This window comes from Zea mays, chromosome 6 (genome assembly GCF_902167145.1).
Source record: "Zea mays cultivar B73 chromosome 6, Zm-B73-REFERENCE-NAM-5.0, whole genome shotgun sequence".
NCBI lineage: Eukaryota > Viridiplantae > Streptophyta > Magnoliopsida > Poales > Poaceae > Zea > Zea mays.
In genome coordinates this window covers 174,056,424-174,077,136 of record NC_050101.1, presented here as the reverse complement: position 1 = coordinate 174,077,136, position 20,713 = coordinate 174,056,424, and the positions used below count along the sequence as shown (strand labels likewise).

Sequence of the window (20,713 nt, the reverse complement as noted above, 5' to 3'; positions counted from 1 at the left end):
CCTTCCCTATGATCTTGCTTCAGATAGCAGTTTCACCTTTGTCACCTAATTATTCAGACACACAGAATCGAAGGGAATCGAAATCAGCCAGGTCGACCACCACAAACACAATGGACAGTACGGCACCTGGCAGTGTGGTAGGGTAGTGAAATGAGATCAGACAATCGGCGCAAGTAGTACAATCTTGTGAATTTCATTTATGATATATCCACATATGACCGACAAGGCTTGGCACTCTTATCATCTAGTGAAGAAATGGAAGAAAGAAGAAGAAGAAACGAAGATATTTATATGTATATAACAGTTATAGAAAAAGAACATAGAACGATGTACATTTGGCTTCTTGTCAGCACTATGCACCCATGGTAACTCAAAGGCACGGGTATATATATAATCATGTTCTCCATATTTCCTTTCAGAACAAGTCGTATCCATCTCAGATCCACAGGACGCTACCAAGGTTTCAGGTCGCCTGGTGGTCCAGCGGTCCAGTTCAGGGCCCTCTCACCAGGCTTCAGGAAGACATTGCTGCCGTGCGGGAGCTTGCGCGCTAGGCCGTTCAGGATCTGGTGGAACGCATCTCCTGGCTGAGCAGGCTGGGGGAACAGCATGGCCTGCTTCATCGACGGGTTCGCAAGGAGCCGCTGCTTCCTCAGCACGACGTCTGTGGGGATGGATGTCAGGATGCTGTCCAGCTGCGGGACATCATCCTCTGCAACGAAGACGCCGATCTCCTCCCACGGGATGGCGTCCGCGAAGGGGAGGACGATGTCGTCTGCGATGATCACCGGGATGCAGCCAAAGACCACGGCTTCGACTAGCCTGGGACTCCACGGTGCCCAGCCCAACGGGCAGAGGCAGAACACCGAGCGCTGCATGTCTTCGTAGTATGTTGGTGGGTGATCGGTCGAGATGTCAAACAGCGGGTTGTTCTTGAAGTTCTCCCAGACCGATGCACGAGCACCTCTGTAGAACAGGCAATGCCATCAGTCATCAGAGAATAGACCCAGGAAGCAGTGGGAGGACCAAAAATGAGCGAGGTGCCAATTGCATTGCTTGTAGACAGATAGATGAATTACCTTGCGTAGTATCCGCCCTCGGGGTCATTGCCGGTGTCATAGAACAGACCTCGGAAGTACACAAAGATGGATCGAGGGGTGTCCGGGGGGATAAGGTGAGTCTGCATTTTCTGAGGAGGCGCATATGGCGGGATCGTGATGGACCCATCCTTCAGGCAGACATGGTTCTTCTGTCCAAAGGTCTGAACCAACGTAGCACGCTGAAGCAAGGGAAGGATTCCCCGTCCAATGGCTTTCTCTTCCTGGTACAGTTTGAAGTACTTGTTACAGAAATATCAAGATATTGAAACAGACAGTAACAGTAGTCAATTGGAAATTTAGTGAGTGGTTTTTTCTACTAAAATCTGTGGCATGTTTCTTCTACGAGGGTCAGAGAATCTATGGAGCCTGAACCAATTAAGTTAGAGTAGTTCAATCAGATTGATACAAGCACCTTGATACCCCTTTCACCCCCATGTTTACTGCCAAAATTAGGTATGTCTCAGTTGTTTTGGCACTACACACTACTAAACTATCATTGCTGAATGCTGAACCATCTAATCTTTCATTAGAAGGATAAATAAATGCATGAAACCGCTATTTAATCTACTAGCATTGTACCTGATAATGAAAGCAAGCACCAAAGTCATGGGGTGTGACAAAGAAATGATCTGCGCCCTCTGATCTATTCCAGTAAGGCCAGTTCGTAGCAATCAGCTGGATTGCGCTACGCATCATCCGAGGAGACTTGAAAGGCAAGGGAAGACCCTTAGGGGTCAGATCACACGTCGTGTATACGGGTGTGTAGAACCAATCTGCTTCCTCAGGATTAAAAGTTCGGACAGCGCTTGACAACAGGAACCGGTGCATGAAGATCTCAGCGGCAAACATATGGTTCAGGCACCTAGGATCCTTCTTGAGCAGCTTCTTGTTGTATTTGCTGGGGAGATCATAGACATAGACCTTGAGCCTCCCAACAGGGTCATCTTCTAACACATCACCAGCGCTTCCTGCATTTGGTTCGCCACAGCATTAGGGCTAGCATAAAATTGGGGAAAAGAACATACCTAGCTAAGAGTTCTCCTGAAGGAACGGTACGCTAGCTAGGCACTCTACATGTCTAAAGTGAATTGACCACCTACGTTAAACTGAATGAATCATGATTACCATCATATATCCACGAGTATGTTCATGTTTGTCAAGCTTGATGGGTTACTTCTATAGAGTGCATCAGGTGGTCAACCACAAAAATCTAAAGCATGTATGTGATCAGTAGCAGGATGTTCGAGAAAAAAAAAAGAACGTGTTTTTAACTGAATTAATCCAGAACCAGGTCAATTGACTATGAACAAAACACCAAAGGGTCGACTTGCATTCTGCTTGTCTGTAACTAAGCGTCATATGGACTCAGGATTCAGAGGGCTAACAGATGGAACTGGCATACTAATAGCTGCCAAAATTCTTGTTTTGCTAACTTACTAGATGTAAGTACTGCAGGCAAAAAAAAAGATCCTAGAGAAAACGAGCAGCTCGACTCGTGCAAACTGACAAGAACGTGCTCGTGTAGATCAGAAGCAGAGAGAGAGAGGTCGCGCCGCCGCCGCGTACCTTCGATCCGCTCGGTTTCCTGAGCCGTGACGACGGCGACGTCGGAGCAGGCGAGAATCACGGCGAGCGCCAGGGCCAGCGCCCGCGCGCTCCCCTTCCCCATTGAGCCTCACACGCGGTGCCGCCTCTCCTCCCTGCCACTTGACGCCCGGCTGGTCAGGGGAACGGGGAGAGGGATCGAGAGGACGGGGGGGAAGTAGTAGGAAGCTAGTTGGATGGGATTGGGTATGGGATCCTCGCCAGGTAGGCAAGGAGGGGAGGGACTCCGGAGTCAAAAAAGGATGGCAGGGACGTGTTTGGGAGCCTGGAGACGGTGGTGTAGCCGCTGCGCCGCGTACTCTCCCGCTGTCGGCGGAAGAGGGCGGGGAAGGAAGAGGAGATCCCACTCCAAAGCTGTTTGGTGGCAGAGGCTACAGAGAAAGAGAAGGTGAGCGGTGGCTTTCCTAGGCTTTCCCTTCTTCCTCCTTGGAAAATTCCAACGCACACACGCGCATCTTCAGCAAGAAAAAAGGGGCTGCGCGCTGTCTCCGTCTGATTTTCCCCGTTTTCACGCTGCTTTTCCTAATCTTTTTTTTTCAACAGAAGCAATGATGAGCCTGAACTGTAGCCCCCTACCGTAAATACAGGGGTGTTTGTTTGAAGATTCATCCATTCTAGGTGAGATAATGCATATAGGTCAATTTCATTATTTTTTTATTACTAATTATTAGCCTATATAAAGAATGAAATGATATTATTATTTATTATTATAGTCTATGAAAAATAAAATGACGATGAATCAATTTATTCTTTTTTCTACAAACTAAAAGCCAAACGAGGAGTTAGAAAATAATGAACTACCTACTTAAACTAAACAGCCTAACATTGCATATACTGATAATTCATCATTAACAGATGAAAGTAAACTCGTGTAATTTCTGCTCCTACCGTACACGGATGTTTGGTGATCTCGCATCGGATGCCAGGTTTCTTTGCCCTTCATTTCACCAAACTTTGATGCAGGACCTCTCAGCTGCACTACCTCGGTTTGGTGATCAACGTCTGTTTTTCAACCATTGTTTGGTTAGTTTTGACCATAAATATAGGAGAACTGTTAGTATTCGTGTGCTGCGTCTTTATCTAATTTCGTTTAATAATAATCTGTAGTTTTTTTAAAAAAATAAAAAAGATATGGTCGACTCGATTGTGTATGGACTAGTATTCGACGAGCTAGTCTCTACTTTTATATATAAACTACTTTTAAACAACGTTGTGATTGCTCTATGCAGCGACACGGCCCACACAGCTGCACGTACACAGATGAGCAGTAGCAGAGCTGTAGGAGCTTAGGCCCTGTGCAACAACAATCACAAACGAACATGTCCAAAACGAACCATGTTGATTGGGATTGTTCATGTGCACGTGGGTCATGGGTTCATGGCTCATGACGCGCGAGGTTTCTTTTTTCTTTGCTGATAATAGTTGCAGCCAAGGAACGCGGTCGATCCAATGATATTCTCTTTTATTTGTTTAATTTAATTATATAATAACTAGGAACGTGCTCGTGCGATGCCACGGAACAAAAATTGTGACCCTTCACGGTACAAAGTTTTGTTTGTTTGGGTTAAAAAAAATATTTAATCCCTTCAAAAAAATACTCCACCGACTGTACTTCATTTTTCCTTGCATCGATGGTACAGAGATTTCTCTGCTGGTCTTTCTTCCTCGCGGGGTAACGCCGCGGTCCTTGCCCAGGCGCTTGACCTGGGACTGAACTGGGAGGTCAAGAAATTCCAGGAACTGTCCTACCAATTACCAATACGAAAAAATCACAGCTGCCACCCACCACCAATTCACCGTACGGTCGGATAAATACACAACAACCACAACCAATTCACTGTACCACAGTGAGGATAAATACACATCAGCCACAACCAATTCACCGTACGGTTGGGGTGGAAAGATCGCGATGATTCCTGTTTCGGATTTCCTCGCCGGTTTTTTTTGTTGGGGTTTGCTACGACGGCAAAACAACCCAAGAGTTTTAATTTGTCGACGTTATACGGACCGTCGGTGGCTAGCATCCTGGATCCTGATTCATCTGTCGTCTCCAGGGATTCGGCATTGAGGACGACATGTTCTGCGGCGTGTTCGACGGGCACAGCCGCTGCGGGCAAATGGCCAGCAAGCTGGCGAGGGACTATCTTCCCTTCATGATCCAGAGCCAGTGGACTCGGGTCCAACCCGATAGCCCAAACCCCCTGCGAGCACAAGCACAAAGCTAAAGTTGTGTAAGCAGCAGAATCCAATCCAATCCCCAGCTCGCACCGCCCCCTCTAATCCCTCCTCCGCAAACCAGACAGAGACCGGCGTTCACTCAGGCATCCGCGGGACGGACGGGGAGCAAAGCCTCAGCGACGAGTGCGGGCGATGAGGTCTTCGGAGGCGTCGTCGCGGCTCGTGCAGGAGCTCGTGCTGTACGCCGCCAGCATCGCGCTCAGCTGCCTCGTCCTCTTCGCTGGCCTCCGCCACCTCGACCCCAACCGCGTCGCTTCCCAGAAGGCGCAGCAACAGAAGAAGGAGATCGCCAAGCGCCTCGGTCGGCCCCTCATTTCCACCACGCCCTATGAGGTCCGTTCGCCTCCCCCCTCCCCCCTATCGAGGGTTCACCTCACTTGGCCTCAACCCTCCTCCGTTGCCGTCTCCCTCACCGACAGGACGTGATTGCGTGCGACATCATCAACCCCGACAGCATGGCGCTGTCCGCGTCGGCAGCGTCAACCGGCCGTGGGTCGCGGGCGGAGAAGGTGAGGAGGATCTTCGAGCGCTTCGACACCAATGGGGACGGCGGGCTGGACCGCAACGAGATGGCCGCCCTTGTCGTCACCGTCAACCCTCGGGTCAAGTTCAGCGAGGACCAGATCTCCGCCATCCTCGACGAGGTGTTCTGCACCTACGCCGAGTTCATCCTCCCCGACGGCTGCGCGCATGGCGGCTGCGCGGGGAAGGAGGTTGGGGCGGCTGCGTGGGGAAGGAGGTTGGGGCGGCTGCGGTAGCGAGAGTGGGATCGGACTGTGGGGATGGACCCAATCCGACGGTTGGGATACAGGCGGGGGCATGGTTGTGCCTTGTCTACACTATCGTCTTAAGGATTAGTAGAGAAAAAGTATACTGCAGAGTGGAGACAGCGAAAAGGCAAAAAGATTAATGCGCCAAACTCGTCGATGGCATAGCGGTAGTCATCATTTTGGTTTGCGTGTATTGTCAATATAAGTTTCTAATTCAATAAAAGTCATTAAAAAGTAAGTAGGTATATGCTCCGAATTGTTTCCTACTCCACTCAATTCCGTTCACATAAGTTAGAATTGAAGATTTAACGAATCTGACACGTGGGGTCCAGCCAGAAAAATGTCAAAAATACCCCCCTTGAGATAAGGATGGTGTACAATTCAATTAAGGGCCGGCCCATAGGCGGTAGGCCGAATGATGCATAGAGAGCAATAGTTTTGACGTGGCACTCTATGAAAACCAGTACTACTAGGCCGCGCGCACCACACACTCAAACGCAAAGAGACTCTAAATTCAGAGTCGGTCACACCCAGCCAGAACTCGGTTGACGGTAGATGTTGTTCACTGGACTGCTACCTAACAAAATGTGCCCTTTTGAAAATTGAAACCTCCACATGCTTCGGTCTGGTTTGAATTTGGGGTCTACCGTTGCCAGACGAGTTTGGTCGTGGACTCGTTTTGGCAGGCAGGTGTGACGTGTGAGACGATTGACACGCTCTGCGTAGCTAGCGTCGGTGCCGTATAAAGCAGGCAGGGCGTGGCGGCCTGTTTGATTCAGCTCATTTTTTCAGAGGATCTGTCTATACATAGAATTTAGCTATGGTAAGAATTTAAGTATCATGGTGATTAAGTATGAAGGAAGATGATGTGGTCCAAAGGTTTAGGATGCGGTGGATTCCTACAATCATGACAATTCGACCGATTTTGTGTTCATGTTAATTTTGGATGATTTTTACTAAAATGATTTTTATATATGTTAGCTTAAAAGCTAGGACGTTTAACGATATGCAGCAGATTTTGGTGACCAGAAGCTAAAAAAAGATCAAACAAACAGGGCCAATACAGACGGAGCTTAATCTGTAGCCCCGCTACAGTAAGTATTATAGCCTGATAATGTATCATGCTAGCACTCGCCCAACGGTGCAGTTGGATCAACCAAACGCATAGCACATGATTAACTTGATCGGATGCATTTAATCGGGTCCAAATGACAAACAAGCACCGATCTGCCGCCAAAACAAAACAAATGGGCCGAAACCAAACAGACCCAAAATCACCGACCCAGATTACCTACGACTTTGCATAAAAAGAGGATACAAGACCATCTACTTTGCCTAAAAAAAAGAAAAGCCAGGTCATCCACTTTGGACCACGTTCATACTACTTGATTGCGCCTTATTGGTGATGATGCTAATTGTCGGCCTGCCGCTTACTATTTGCAAACTGCATCTAGGCTGCGATGCACACGAATATCTACTTTGGGCCACGATGGCTGGACAGGCTGGTGCGAGTCATGGTCATGGAGCACCAACAGAAATTCAGGCATCAAATCTCTGCAACCGGAACTCACAGCCAGACCAGCAAGGTTGACATCCACTGTCACCAGTAGCTTTCAGCCAGCATTGCAACACCAAAATGATCAAAACAACAATACATGAGAACTCGACAAGCATTGCCAGCACAGAGGACAAAGGAGCGAGTGATGATTATTCAATCCAACAGCAACTAGGTCACTTATTATCCATGGTAACACATCGTAGCAGCACAAGAGAGAGCGCCAGTCTTGCAGGAGAGAGATCCATTCTCCTGCTAAACTCCACAAACAGATAGCCTAACCCAGACAGAATTTCTGAAGCCTAAAAGACCCCCCGATACCGACGAAACCACTGCATTCCAATCAGTTGATTGCATTAGCCAGGCACAGGCGCTCAGAGCTTGCCCTTGAGCCTCTTCTTCAGCACATCCATGACGGCGCCAAAGTCGGCCTTCACGCTCACAGGCGGGTTGGAGTACTTGCAAGCCATGTCCTCGATCTTGCTGTCATGGTAGTCGATCTTCGACTGCGAGAACTTGAGGCCGTGAGCCGTGCTGACGACCACGGTGCGGTCGTTCGTCCCGATGACGCGCTGCTCCCTGAGCTTGAACAGGGCGGCGAGCGCGACCCCGGTGTGCGGGCAGGCGAACATCCCGGTGCGGTCGGCGAGCGACATCGCGTTCATGAGCTCTTCCTCCGTCGCCTCCTCGACAATGCCGTCCGTCGCCTTGAGCGCCACCACGGCCCGGTCGACGGACACCGGGTCGCCGATCTGGATCGCTGACGCGAACGTCGGCCTGGCCACCTGCGGCTGGAATTCGGTCCAGCCTGACTTGTAGTAGCCGTAGAGCGGGTTCGCGTTGGCCGCCTGCGCGCAGACGAGGCGCGGCACGCGGTCGACGAGCCCGAGGACACGGCACATCTCGAACCCCTTGTAGAAGGCGTATATGTTCCCCAGATTGCCTCCCGGCACGATCACCCAGTCGGGCACCTCCCAGTCGAACTGCTGCAGTATCTCGATGGCCGCCGTCTTCTGCCCCTCGAGGCGGAGGGAGTTGAGCGAGTTGGCGAGGTAGATAGGCAGCTCGGCGGTCACCTCCCTGATGAGCCTCATGCACCCGTCGAAGTCGGTGTCGAGCGAGAGCACGGTGGCGCCGTTGGCGATGGGCTGGATGAGCTGCTCCAGCGAGATGCGGTTGGCGGGGAGGAAGACGATGGCCGGGATCCCCGCGGCGGCGCAGTAGGCGGAGAGCGCGGCCGAGGTGTCCCCCGTGGACGCGCACCCGACGCCGGCGATGGGGCGCGACAGCGGCGCGCGGCGGAGCCGGTTCACCTGGCTCACCAGCACGGTCATGCCGAGGTCCTTGAACGACCCCGTGTGGGAGATGCCGCAGTGCTTCACCCACAGGTCGTTCATCCCGCCGAGGTGGTCGCGCCCCAGCCGCTCGGCCCAGAACAGGTTCGAGTTGCCCTCGAACAGGGAGACGATGTGGTCGGGCTCGATCTCGGGGAGCACGAACTCCTTCTTGGACCACACGCCGGACCCGTACGGCCAGGTGGTGCGCCCGATGCGGGAGTCGAAGAGGTCGCGCCAGTAGGCGCCCGAGAAGCGGGACAGCGCCTCCATGTCGTGCCGCACGTCGAGGAGGCCCCCCGAGCTGGACCGGTACACGATCTCGTCCAGGGAGTAGCGCTCGTTGGGGTCGCCGTTCGGGGCCGGCGGGAAGGGCTCGTACCACGCCGACAGGCCCTGCTTCGGGGCCGGGTGCCGCGCCGCCTCCTCGCGGATGTTCTCATCCGCCGCGCGCCGGTGCTTGGTGGTGACCGCCGGGGAAAGGGCGGCGGCGTCGGTGGCGCACTGGACGCGGCGGGCTGCCGGACGGAGCGGGAGGTGGCGGCTTGGGGTGGCAGAGCGCGACTGGGGGTGAGAGAGGAGGAACGACATGGAGGCGGCGTGGGTTGTCGCCGCCATGGGCAAGCTGGCGGCGGCGGAGTGGGATTAGGGGAGGAGACTGGTGAGTGACGCGGATGGAGGTGGATCAGCGGAATCGTGTTTTTCTTTTCTTTCTTTTTTTGAGTGCTGGGGTTAGTGGAAACCCTACACGTATCCGCGAACTGTGGAGAAGCACACAAAAACAACGATTATATGAAAAAACTGAAGTATGTTTTCTTTCTTTTTAAGGTATGTTAGAACATCTTAAAAAGACTTTTTATTTTTAACTCTCTATTTATTTTTATTACACTTTACGCTAACATGTTATCTATCTAGTTTGGCTAATCAGGTGGCTAGTCGGACTATATATCTAGAGTCAGATAATTAGCCGAAGAGTTATTTTGCTATTGATTAAATAAAATGTAACTTAATGAGCTATTTAGCTAATCTCTTGAAGATGCTCTTAGCATCTAGCTTATGCTAACGCTATAATAAAAAAAGAGGAGAGAAGTTGACCACGACGTCAGAAAGGGTAGGGACTAATGAGCAGCAGGTTTGGAGGAGGGGGGAGGAATGAAAGATGAGGAATGATTCAAATAATATTGTCTATTGAATTTGAATTTGAGTGGGTAAGAAAAGAGGGTTATTCAGTGATTTGAATTGTTGGTTTTGATACTGTGTTATTTTTTGGTGTATTTTTAGTGGATTTTGTGTATATTATATATGTTGAAGTGATTTGGTTGGGTGAGTTTTCTAAAGTCTTTAAGTAGTGGAATACATAGTGGTATAGACTAGTATATAGTTCGTGCTAACGCTACGATCAGAAGGGTCGACGACGAGGGTGGCACGAGCGAGGGAAGGAGCGGCTGTGTTGAAGGTGAGGGAGCAAGTGAGGGGGAAGGGACGAGGAATAAGAGATGATCCAATAACATTGTCTTGAATTTGATTGGGTAATGAATAGAGAGTTATTCAGCGATCTGAATTATTGTTTTTTATGGTGTGTTAAGTATGAGTATAATTTATTTAATTGATTTGGTGAAAGTTATAAGTGTGGAGTGATTTGGATTGGTCGGTTTTGAAAAGTCTAAACCAGTGGATTATATAATGGTAATGATGAATTGGATATCTTAATAATCACAATGATTAGAGTCCGTTTGTATATTAAAAGATAACTAACATAGTTGGAGACAAATTTTGGATCGAACTGTCCAGTCGGCAGTGGCAATTAGCAGACTATCCAAAAAAAAATGCATCCCTCCATCTTGATGCACAAACGTAAACCAAATATTCTGCTGATGACTGTTCGCTTCGACTGTTCGCTTCGGATTAAAACCATTTGTTCACACTGTAGTATTTTCTTTATGGATTGCAATTACAGCAGTCCGAACAATTGACTTTAATTCGAAACGAACAGGCTAGATAACTTCAAAACATGTCTGTCATTCTAAACATTTTGTGGTTTGGTAGTGAGATCCATGAACGTTGGAGCAGTACATACAATGGGTTGTCGCCGAAAAAAAAACACAAAACATAAATCCAAATAATCCCCATAATAATCTGAAAACAATATGTGAATCCAATTTACATGACTTGATGTGTGATCAAATGAAAACCTCTACTAATCAATTAGGGCACATACATGTTGGCGGCCAGCAACTAGACGAACCTAATATTATATTTTTTGATTATGGAACCTAATATTGTATATGTGTCGTTGGGCTCTCATCTATTCAGCATTTCTGGTGGCTGTGGAGTATTCACAAACTGTGCACTTTTGTTGAATCCTTCCCGTACCATAATTCTTACAGCTTGCAAGCTCCTTTGGAACGTGACTTCAAGCTGCAGAAATTGGTGAGACGAGAGTCACGATACGTGAATTACCGATATTTTGCTTGCACAGATCAGTGTAGTGGATTTCAGGTTAGGATTTTATGATACCATTGTCTAATTAAGTAAAACATCATAGGAATTGTGATCAAGCAAATTTACATGCATCCAAATGGTTTAGTGCAGTCTAGTACAACTGTACAAACCTCTTCCTTTTCCTGCTTGGTGAATGACCGCAGAACAAAATTGATAGCACCCAGCTCCTCAGGTGGCCGTCCAATGCCTACAAAACATTTTTGGGGAGGGGGGCATATTTCATATTTGACACCTGAATTAAAAATAAGTAAATAATTGTAGTACCAATACCAATCCTTAGGCGTCCAAAATCACGGCTCTGATTCAAATGGTCAACAATACTCCTCATCCTGCAATTTGTACAAATGGTTAAGCAAAACAAAACATGATAGTTATGATAGAACTACATTACCATGGCGTGTGAACTATTGAAGAAAACAGAGGGTTCACAAGTATTTCTGTTCAAGTTCCATTCGAAGAAAAAGAAATGTAACAGCCGTCTCATAGTGGAGGGAAGGCTTGTGAGTAAATATCAATTTATAATTATGGTGTTATACATTATTTCTATTGAAGCATTAATTCAAGTCCCTTCCAATTTAGCCAGGGAGTACAAGGGGTAAGACGGCTTCTAGAAAAGAAATGAATACCCATTGTGGCCACCATGTCCCCCCTTTGGTAGCAGACGCAATTTCGCAAAGGGTAGATCAAGATCATCGTAGATCTATAAATAATAGGAGAATAATTTATGTGAGAAAAGATTCTGGTAACATGACAAAGTACCAGCTCAAGGACAACAATTACCACAACTAATTGATTGAGTGGTATCTTGAAGTATGAAACCAGCTGTCCGACCTACATAAACAGCAGTAAAGAGAAGGACTAGGGAGAACAATTGATTTTGAAGCTGCAGTGGAGTAGTTTCACTTACAGACTCACCACTTGCATTCATAAAAGTCTGTGGCTTGGCAAGCATTACAGGGACATCACCAATGAGGCCTAAATTAGAGGGAAACATTATTATTTTAAAAACATACATGTCTATTTTAATTGCATTGGATATATATATATATATATATATATATATATATATATATATATATATATATATATATATATATATATATATATATATATATATCGCAAATTAATATTTTTTGTTTGCAAATGATTGAAAATTCCAAACAAACTTTTTTTAGGTAAATACCTACTGTGGAATTCCAAACAAACTTGCTAGTAGATACTTCTTTCAAAGCATTAACTCAGTATTGTGTGCAATCAGTAAGTGTATGATCAAGAACTGAGAAAAATCAAATAAATGGGCTCATATTCATATGTTCGATCATTGGAAACACTCGCTACCTTAGATAATGCTCAAAAGCATAAAAAGTGGCACTTAATTGTGCTGTTTAACAGGAAAGTTCAGGTGAAGTAAGAAAAATCTTAGAAAGACCAGTGGTAAAACTCAAGAGAGATGACATCTTACTTGATTCTGCACATATCACACAAGAGAAATGACACAAATAATTATCTGATTAAATTAGCTAGCAAGAAAAAAAAGAAAGAAGAAAAACAAAATATCAGATATTACAGCATTTCGGCCAGTCAAGGGCAGAGCCATAAATAAGGGACAATGGAGGTCAACTATTCTAGCGAGTAAGAGTTGAAATATACACAACCAGACATGCCAAGTACTTATGGTACCAGCAAATTTCTCAACTTTCAAGTTGATCACCATGAGGGGAACACAAAATGCTTAGCTAGGTCGAAGTTTATCACTCAGTGATACACCCTGTATCAGTAAAATTAATTACCTTTTCCGACAATTGCCTTAAATTGCTTACTGCTGACTGATATGCCCTCAGCTTCCGCAATAGCATCAATCATCTCAAACCCAACCTGTGTTGTGACATAAAATGATTAAAACAAGATTCTGTATCTTACAATTGTTTATTACTTTATTATTTACTTCACAGCAAGCTCTACTGAAGCATTAGCTTAAATCCTATAACATAACTAAAGATCTAGTTTTCTAGAGAACGATACTACTTTATGTCCATGTTTGAACCATAAACCAATGCATACGAAAACCACTAGAAGACATACATGCAGATTATAAAGAACTAAATGGAAGCAACAATGTGCTCAAGACTACCAATTTGCAAATTAAGAAAGCTCATGATGCCTAAATGCCAAAACTTTCTATGAAAATATAACAGCTTTAGTTGAAGTTACAGCCTGGTAGAGAATATTCAGCCCTCAATAAGTGGTAGCCCTTTCCAACTTACTTATAAACATGCTATCTTGGTTCTTCCAGTTGAAGTTATATAGTTCTGTGAATGCAAAATTGTAACTTTGAACGGAGATTTACATTTCACAAATTTGATTCACGCTTAACTAATTTCGTTATGACAAGGTCATGACCTCTATAAGCTAACTCCTGAAACAACATAATTCCTCCAATAATCAGACAAGCAAAAGGGATTCAATAGAGGAGATATGCTATGCGCAACAAGAAAAAAAAGCCTAAAAGAGAATAATTTATTTTCCATTGTCAGCAGACAGACAGAAAGAAAGAAAAATGTCTGTTAGGATGTGTTTGGTTGCGGGACAACTGGGGACAGGCGGGACAGGGACGTCCTTTGGCGTCCTCTCTCGTCCCTCCAATTTTGAGAGACAACTGGGGACAACACTGGAATAGTACTGTTACTGTCCCAACCCCTAACCCTGAACCAAACAACATTATTTAAGGGATCGTCCTATCTCATCCCATTCTATCATTACAACAAAACGCACCTTACAATTACAAGGGATTGTACATAACCACACTAGTTGGAAAAAGTGATAGACTCCGAGAAAGAAATTTCTATTCTTCTACTTTTTTTTGGGGGGGGGGATCCTGACAAAAAAATCCAAATTGACTGTTTAATGCCAAGGTAGTTGTCATGTAAACATGTGCATGCAGAATTGCTTAATGAGTTGATGGTAATAAGATTGTAGCACCACAATCACCGAGCATGCCCACCCTTCAACAACTACCGAACTGATTCCCCACTCCTGCATTAGCAAACAGTCCATCCATATATCGAAGTAAACAAAAACTAGTCTAGATCGAAATGCCTTTCCCCTCGCCCTCGCAGCTATCGTCGTCTTATGTAGATTTAGATTTATCCTACCCGAGACCGATAGACGGACAATTGGAGAGAGGTCGCGAACTTACGTTATGCCGAGTGCCTTTGTACATCCGCCCGGGGTTCCCCAGACCGACGAAGAGCCACGGTTTCTGGGCGCCGGTAGCGGCAGAAGACGAGGAAGCGGCAGAACAAGCGAGAGCCGGCATGTTCGAAGGGCTCGCTCGACCGAAAACTATGCGCGAGAATCCGAGGCGGTCGGACACGGAGCCCAGGACGGCGGAGGCAAGCGCGGACGAAGAATCGAGGACGCCGGAGAAAAGACGCATCGCCGCCGTTCGGTAGCTAAAAAGCACGCGGTTCCATCCAGGGGTCCGAGTCCGAGTTGAACAAGCAAAAGGTCGCTATTGACCAAAAGAGTACAGGGCGGAGCGGCGGACCGATAACCCATGGGCATGGGCCTAGTAGGGTGGCCAGGCCCAAGCGTGTTTGTGGTGATTGGACGACATTTCGGCCTGTGATTTAATGAAGCAATCAGTCTCCGGAAAAGGTCATGAAGTTGGTCGCTTCCTGCTGTTCCATATATCTGCTAAAAAATCGATCAGTTCCTATGCGACACTATGCTTGAAAACTTTATGAGCATGGACTATATGCTTGAAATCCATATGTTCGTGCTACATAATTATATTTAATGATATTAGTGGATGTATACTAGGCTCTATTGGGCGACACGTGAGTGCGATAGACTATCCCCAAAAAAGTAAGTTTAAAATTAAAGTGGACATATAGGGCCTGTTTGGCATGGCTCCAGAGCAAAACTCCAAGGAGGAGCTGACCAGAGCATGCCAAACACCCTAACTCCAGAGTTGTAAACTCTATGGAGTTTTTGGAGCTGCAGTACAATTTTTTGGAGTATCTCTTTTGCTGCTCTGAAAACTCCAAAAAAGCAACCTAGTCATGAAGTTTTGAGTTATTTACCCGCCATTGCCACTGGTTATGAGAAACAATCTAAACTCTGGAGCAGAGCTGCTCCACCCAGAGTTTTAGAGTAGAGCTGCTCTGGGGTGGAGCAGAGCCATGCCAAACACACCCATAGTCAACGTATCAGATGTTAAACTGATAAAACCAAGTACTACATTTTATGTTAGCCAAAGGGCTGAAAATATGAGTTGAAAAGAAGTGTTGTCCTTTTTATAGCTCAGTTAATGGTTGATCGTTTGTCCTCCTTTAGCTAACAATGTGGTAATATGGTAGTATGTTGAGGCGTATATTGTGTGTGGCCTCGTTAACTACTTCTAGAAAATAAGTGAGATGTAGTTTCATATTTCATAGAAAATAAGTGAGATGTAGTTTCATATTTCATTAACTACTACTAGATGTATCATATCTCTACTATCTATTAAGTCAATAATGTAGACCACGGCACTACCGTGACTCCAACCTGCCCCGCACCCGCACATGCGACCAACCAACCCAGTCAACCACCCTATCCACACACGTGCCTCTCGCCACCTCGCTCGCGCTCCCAGCCACCGCAGTCCACACCGCTGCCACGACCGCTCACGCAGGGGATCCGCCCGCCACGCCTCGCTCCACCCCACCCGCCTGTCATCTCCGACATGGGAGATCCACTGCGCAACAAACGCCACACTTGATGTTGTGATGGTATAAGGATTGCCCTCCCCCGTACCACCCCCTTCCTCCCAATCTCCTCGTAGAGTCCACCGCTGGGGTGAAGAGGCACTGCAGAACGATGGATGCTCCTGTAGACGAGGAGAGGAGGTTCAGGCACGCATATTCCGCCCACGACAAGCGGGAGAGCCTCCAGATCTAGGCGCGTCGCGTGGCCACCCCGCCGTAGACGCACGCTGAGTGGGTCTCGTGGTCTACTACGCTATCGTGGGGCACCCCTACGCCTGGTCGTCACGGGTAAGGTTCTGGCCCTTTGGGCGCGCTTGCTCACTTTCCCTCTAATTTCAGCACCTCATGTCCGCAACCGCTAATCCCCCCTTCCTACATGCTATTGTAATATTGATATGCAACAACACTAATTTTTAGTCATCTTTGGTCATTGTTTTTGCTGGATTCTATTATTATTTGTTTTGCCAAGACCTTACTGAAGTCTATTCATGTCAATGCGTCTGGTGGCACGTCGGTCTCAATGATGCAGGTAGTGGGGTCCGTCATGATCAACAAGTATAGCGAGGGGTACTTGGGTGCAAGATACTACGAGGGAAATGAGTATTTCCCTGCTCAATTGGTTATCATTCTCGTGATTGTTTCGGTGGATACACATTTTCAAGAAATTGAGTCTGGGTGAATAATCTGAATTGGGGTTTGTATCCTGAGTTTTCTTGGTTGCAGATATATTGATATGGTTGAATCCTTGTGTTCGAAACGTGCTTTGGAGGCTTTCCGTTTAGACCTAGCGAAGTGGGGAGGTAAAATCTTGCACAGTCTAGCTCTAGCAGCAATATCTATTTTGTTGACATGCCATACGTTCTTAACATATCTCTATGCATTCAAGCCGTTATTGCACTAAAGTTGTAGTATTTTTCTCCTTTACTGGTTTGTGTAATGCAAAATAGAGAAGACGATGTGGAAACAGATAATTGTAAGAGATTAAGAGAGTGCCTAATAGGATGAAGCAATTTACAAATGTTACAAAGTTTGCAAGGAGTTCAGAGTATAGTGGCATTGCCCTATCACAAACCAAACCACTTGATAGATAACATTTTATTTTTATTGCATACATCACTTTATTCATTTTATTTAGTGTTACAAACAACCTGCACACTTTCAGTACAGGTTTCGCTACCTGTATATAAACACATAATCTACAATCTGTGTGTTTATGCATATTTCTACAACATAAACAGACAATCTGCATTTTTCTGTAACATAATCAGACGATGTATATTTCAGCAACATAAACAGACATTTCATATAAACAAACATATCCATTTTGAGTTTGTACAATTTTTCAGTTTCTATGGCAGTTTTAGTTTGTACAGGTTTTCAGTTTCTGCAACCTATCTATTTTCAACAACCTTTATATTTTCAACAACATTTATATTTCCATGCCTGATATTGGTGCATACTTTTTGCAACATGTATATATTCTATGCATGTTTTCGGTTTCTACATATCAAAATGTGTGCCTACCATTTCATACTCATCACGCACACCAGGTCATAGAACAAATCATTATTTAGTTTTTGTCCTAAAGAAAGGTTCAAACTTGTTCATAGAACAAATAGTTATAGTAACTTGTCAGGCACCAGTCACCAGTTCTATAGCAAAGGGTTCTAAATTTGCATAACTAATAGGATGGTTCAAAGGGTTGTGAACACAACAAGGATAGAACCAAATTGGGAGATTCTATTATTCAGTTAGTTCAGAAGAGGACTTAAAATGCATTTTATAATTTATTAAAAAGGGTGGAATTAAGAGACCGACGAACTGACGTGACGGTCTCGACAGCGTGGCCAATGAGGCCAAGGCGAAGGTGGCGGCGGTGGCCAAGTCGTTTGAGTTGCTGGCTAAGATGGTATGCCTCGTGGGCACTATCGATGAGATGGGCACCCTGGACAGGAACGCCATGTACAGCGACCTCTCCTGCGCCATCTACGGGTCGCGTCGCGCCGCGCCGCCGCCCATGGTGAGATGGTGCGCCTTGGCGCCCGGTGCACGCTCTGCGTTCCATGACAGATCCTAGCGCGTCCGCGAAGGCGCTCCGGGTCCTTGAATACGCTATGGGTTGCGCCTAGGGCCACACTGCATTGTGCGACGACGTGGTGGACGCCATCCTCACGGTGGTGGGCAAGATGATGAAGCCCGGGCGCGACGCGCGCGGAGGACGGTGTGGTTGTGCTCTATGGGGTCTACCACTGATACTCGGACCGTCGGGCGGCGGACGCATCTATCGCGGTCGAGGGCGGGCTGACGAGTCTGCTTCTCCTGATGTAGAGCGAGTGCTCGCCGGCGGCGAGATAGATGGCCTAGAGCTGCTCAAGATATACAAGATGAACATCAAAGAGTTGCCTCGCCAGCTATGACTTTAAGACCACCCACATCGTGTTGTTCTGAGGAAGCGAAGCAAACGAGTCTGTCATGATTCTAGGCTACTGTTTTAACATAATGAATCTGATTTAGTGAATCAATTAAATTGCATGGGAATAGGGGATGGTGTTCTTGTTTCTATGTTGTTTCTTTATTTCCGCCCCTTCTTTTTCTTTTGATGTAAGTCGATAGAGAAACAAACAAGAATTAGTTCATGTAGGTGAGAAGAAGAATGATCTGTACAATACATGGGTAGAGAGTTTTTGACATCATCAGAATCAGAACATGCACTGTGGAAAATTTAACCAAAAGATTGATTTTTAGGCCAAAGAACCTGGAAGTGTTTCATTGCTCCTCAAGAAAGGTTTCCCATTTCTTTTTGAGAGAGATGATGATCAACAGGAGGTGAAATGATATGGTTACTGAAAGTCGCCTAGAGGGGGGGGGTGGATAGGCGAAACCTGAAAATTTAAACTTTATCCCCCAACTAGATCCCTTGATTAGTGGTTAGAACAAGATGAACAAATATCGGAGTATAAAAGGCTAAGTCCTTTGCTGTAAATAATGTTGCTTTCAAATAATGCGGAAGTACTAATCAATACAACTACTAGATATATGGATAGTCAAGCAAGAGGGCTTAGATGAAAAGAGCAATAACTCAAGTTCTTTCTTGCGGAGTGTTGCTTCACTAAATGAGAATTTAACTTGAGGCAACACCAAATGATATGAGCAAAGAATAGTGCAAGAGAACTTAGAGTAAGGGAAAGTAATCAAATCACAAGCAAAAACACAATGAACACGGGTGATTTGTTTTACCGAGGTTCGGCCCTCGAAGGCCTAGTCCCCGTTGAGGAGTCCACTCAAGGACGGGTCTTTTTCAACCCTTTCCCTCTCTCCACCGATCACACAAGGATCGGTGAGCTCTTCTTCTTCTCAAGGATCACTCTCGATCCCGCAAGGACCACCACACTCTTTGGTGTCTCTTGCTAGCTTTTACAAGCCTCCAACACTTTGGAGGAAGTTCGAATGGGAGTCAAAACTCCACGCACAAATGAACACAAGGATGAAGCACACACTATCTCTCAATGTATCTCACAAGGCACTAGGGCTAAACTCAATTGAGTAGCTCTCAATTGCTCGCTCTCTCTTTTTGTGGCACTTGTGTTGGTTGTAGTGGGCTAGATCTTGTGTATAGGATGTATCAATGAATATATGTGGTTGGGAGGACTTGAGTATGTCAACTTGATGACTTGGAATGTTGCTTGGACTCCCTCACTTGAAGTGGCTGGTTGGGGTGGTATTTATAGCCACCAAACAAAATATGGCCGTTGGAGAAGTCTGCTGGCGTATGGTGCACCGGACAGTCTGGTGCACACCGGACATGTCCGGTGCGCCAGCCACGTCATCCTATCCGTTGAGATTGGAGCTGGTCGACCGTTGGAGGCTTTGTCCTCATGTGGCACCGGACAGTCCGGTGCACACCGGACAGTCCGGTGACTCTCTGATTCTCTGCTCTGACTTCTGTCGCGTGTACTGTTGCTCACTGTTCACTGTCAGAGTCGACCGTTGGCGCGAGGTAGCCGTTGCTCCGCTGGCACACCGGACAGTCCGGTGCTACACCGGACAGTCCGGTGAATTATAGCGGAGCGTCCTCCCGTTTTCCCGAAGCTGGCTAGTTTGGAGCCGCTTCTCTCTGGAGCACCGGACACTGTCCGGTGGAGCACCGGACAGTCCGGTGAATTATAGTGGGACTGCGCCTGAGAAACCCGAAGGTGAAGAGTTCGAAGGCGATCCTCCCTGGTGCACCAGACATTGTCCGGTGGTGCACCGGACACTGTCCGGTGCCACACCGGACAGTCCGGTGTGCCAGACCAGGGAGCACTTCGGTTTCTTTTTGCTCCTTTGTTTTGAACCTTGTCTTGTTCTTTTTATTGGTTTTGAGTTGAATCTTTGGCACCTGTAGAACATGTAATCTAGAGCAAACTAATTAGTCCAATTGTTTGTGTTGGACATTCAACCACCAAAATCATTTAGGAAAAGGTTTAAAGCCTATTTCCCTTTCAATCTCCCCCTTTTTGGTGATTGATGCCAACACAAACCAAAGCAAATATATAAGAGAATAGTTGAACTAGTTTGCATAGGATAGGTGCAAAGATTGCTTGGAATTAAACCAATATTCATTTCATAAAATATGCATGGATGCTTTTCTTTGTTTTTAACATTTTGGACCATGCTTGCACTTCAAGTTTTGTTTTTGCAAATGTTTTGGAAATTCTTTTTCAAAGTCTTTTGTAAATAGTCAGAGGTAAATGAATCATAAGATTTGGAAATTTCTCCCCCTGTTTCAAATGCTTTTCCTTTGACTAAACAAAACTCCCCCTAAATGAGATCCACCTCTTAGTGTTCAAGAGGGTTTTGATATATATTTTTGAAATACTAT

General features: G+C 46.2%; 3 protein-coding genes and 1 pseudogene across 5 annotated transcripts; 1 reads left to right on the top strand and 3 right to left on the bottom strand.

Annotated features, from left to right (window-relative positions):
* Positions 1 to 271: 271 nt before the first annotated feature.
* On the bottom strand, positions 272 to 3,062 carry LOC100191546 (uncharacterized). The gene is made up of 4 exons (NM_001136976.2): positions 2,667 to 3,062; positions 1,680 to 2,068; positions 1,080 to 1,321; positions 272 to 966 (listed from the first exon to the last, which is right to left on the bottom strand). Exons 1-4 carry the CDS (start codon positions 2,767 to 2,769, stop codon positions 453 to 455), a joined length of 1,248 nt encoding a protein of 415 aa, NP_001130448.1. The 5' UTR covers positions 2,770 to 3,062; the 3' UTR covers positions 272 to 452.
* Positions 3,063 to 7,370: 4,308 nt separating this feature from the next.
* On the bottom strand, positions 7,371 to 9,268 carry LOC103630689 (threonine synthase, chloroplastic-like). The gene has a single exon (NM_001319721.1). It carries the CDS (start codon positions 9,218 to 9,220, stop codon positions 7,643 to 7,645), a length of 1,578 nt encoding a protein of 525 aa, NP_001306650.1. The 5' UTR covers positions 9,221 to 9,268; the 3' UTR covers positions 7,371 to 7,642.
* A 1,426-nt stretch (positions 9,269 to 10,694) lies between these two features.
* On the bottom strand, positions 10,695 to 14,639 carry LOC103630687 (peptidyl-tRNA hydrolase, mitochondrial). 3 transcript variants are annotated; one of them, XM_008651741.4, is made up of 8 exons: positions 14,301 to 14,639; positions 12,895 to 12,979; positions 12,012 to 12,079; positions 11,885 to 11,935; positions 11,731 to 11,804; positions 11,369 to 11,433; positions 11,215 to 11,291; positions 10,695 to 11,020 (listed from the first exon to the last, which is right to left on the bottom strand). In XM_008651741.4, exons 1-8 carry the CDS (start codon positions 14,538 to 14,540, stop codon positions 10,904 to 10,906), a joined length of 777 nt encoding a protein of 258 aa, XP_008649963.1. In that variant the 5' UTR covers positions 14,541 to 14,639; the 3' UTR covers positions 10,695 to 10,903. The 3 variants fall into 3 exon arrangements, with proteins under 3 accessions (XP_008649963.1, XP_035816134.1, XP_008649964.1); XM_035960241.1 differs by having other exon boundaries at positions 11,171 to 11,291; positions 11,375 to 11,433; XM_008651742.4 differs by having other exon boundaries at positions 11,375 to 11,433.
* A 1,325-nt stretch (positions 14,640 to 15,964) lies between these two features.
* On the top strand, positions 15,965 to 18,300 carry LOC109940587 (U-box domain-containing protein 28-like; annotated as a pseudogene).
* The last annotated feature ends 2,413 nt before the right edge of the window (positions 18,301 to 20,713 follow it).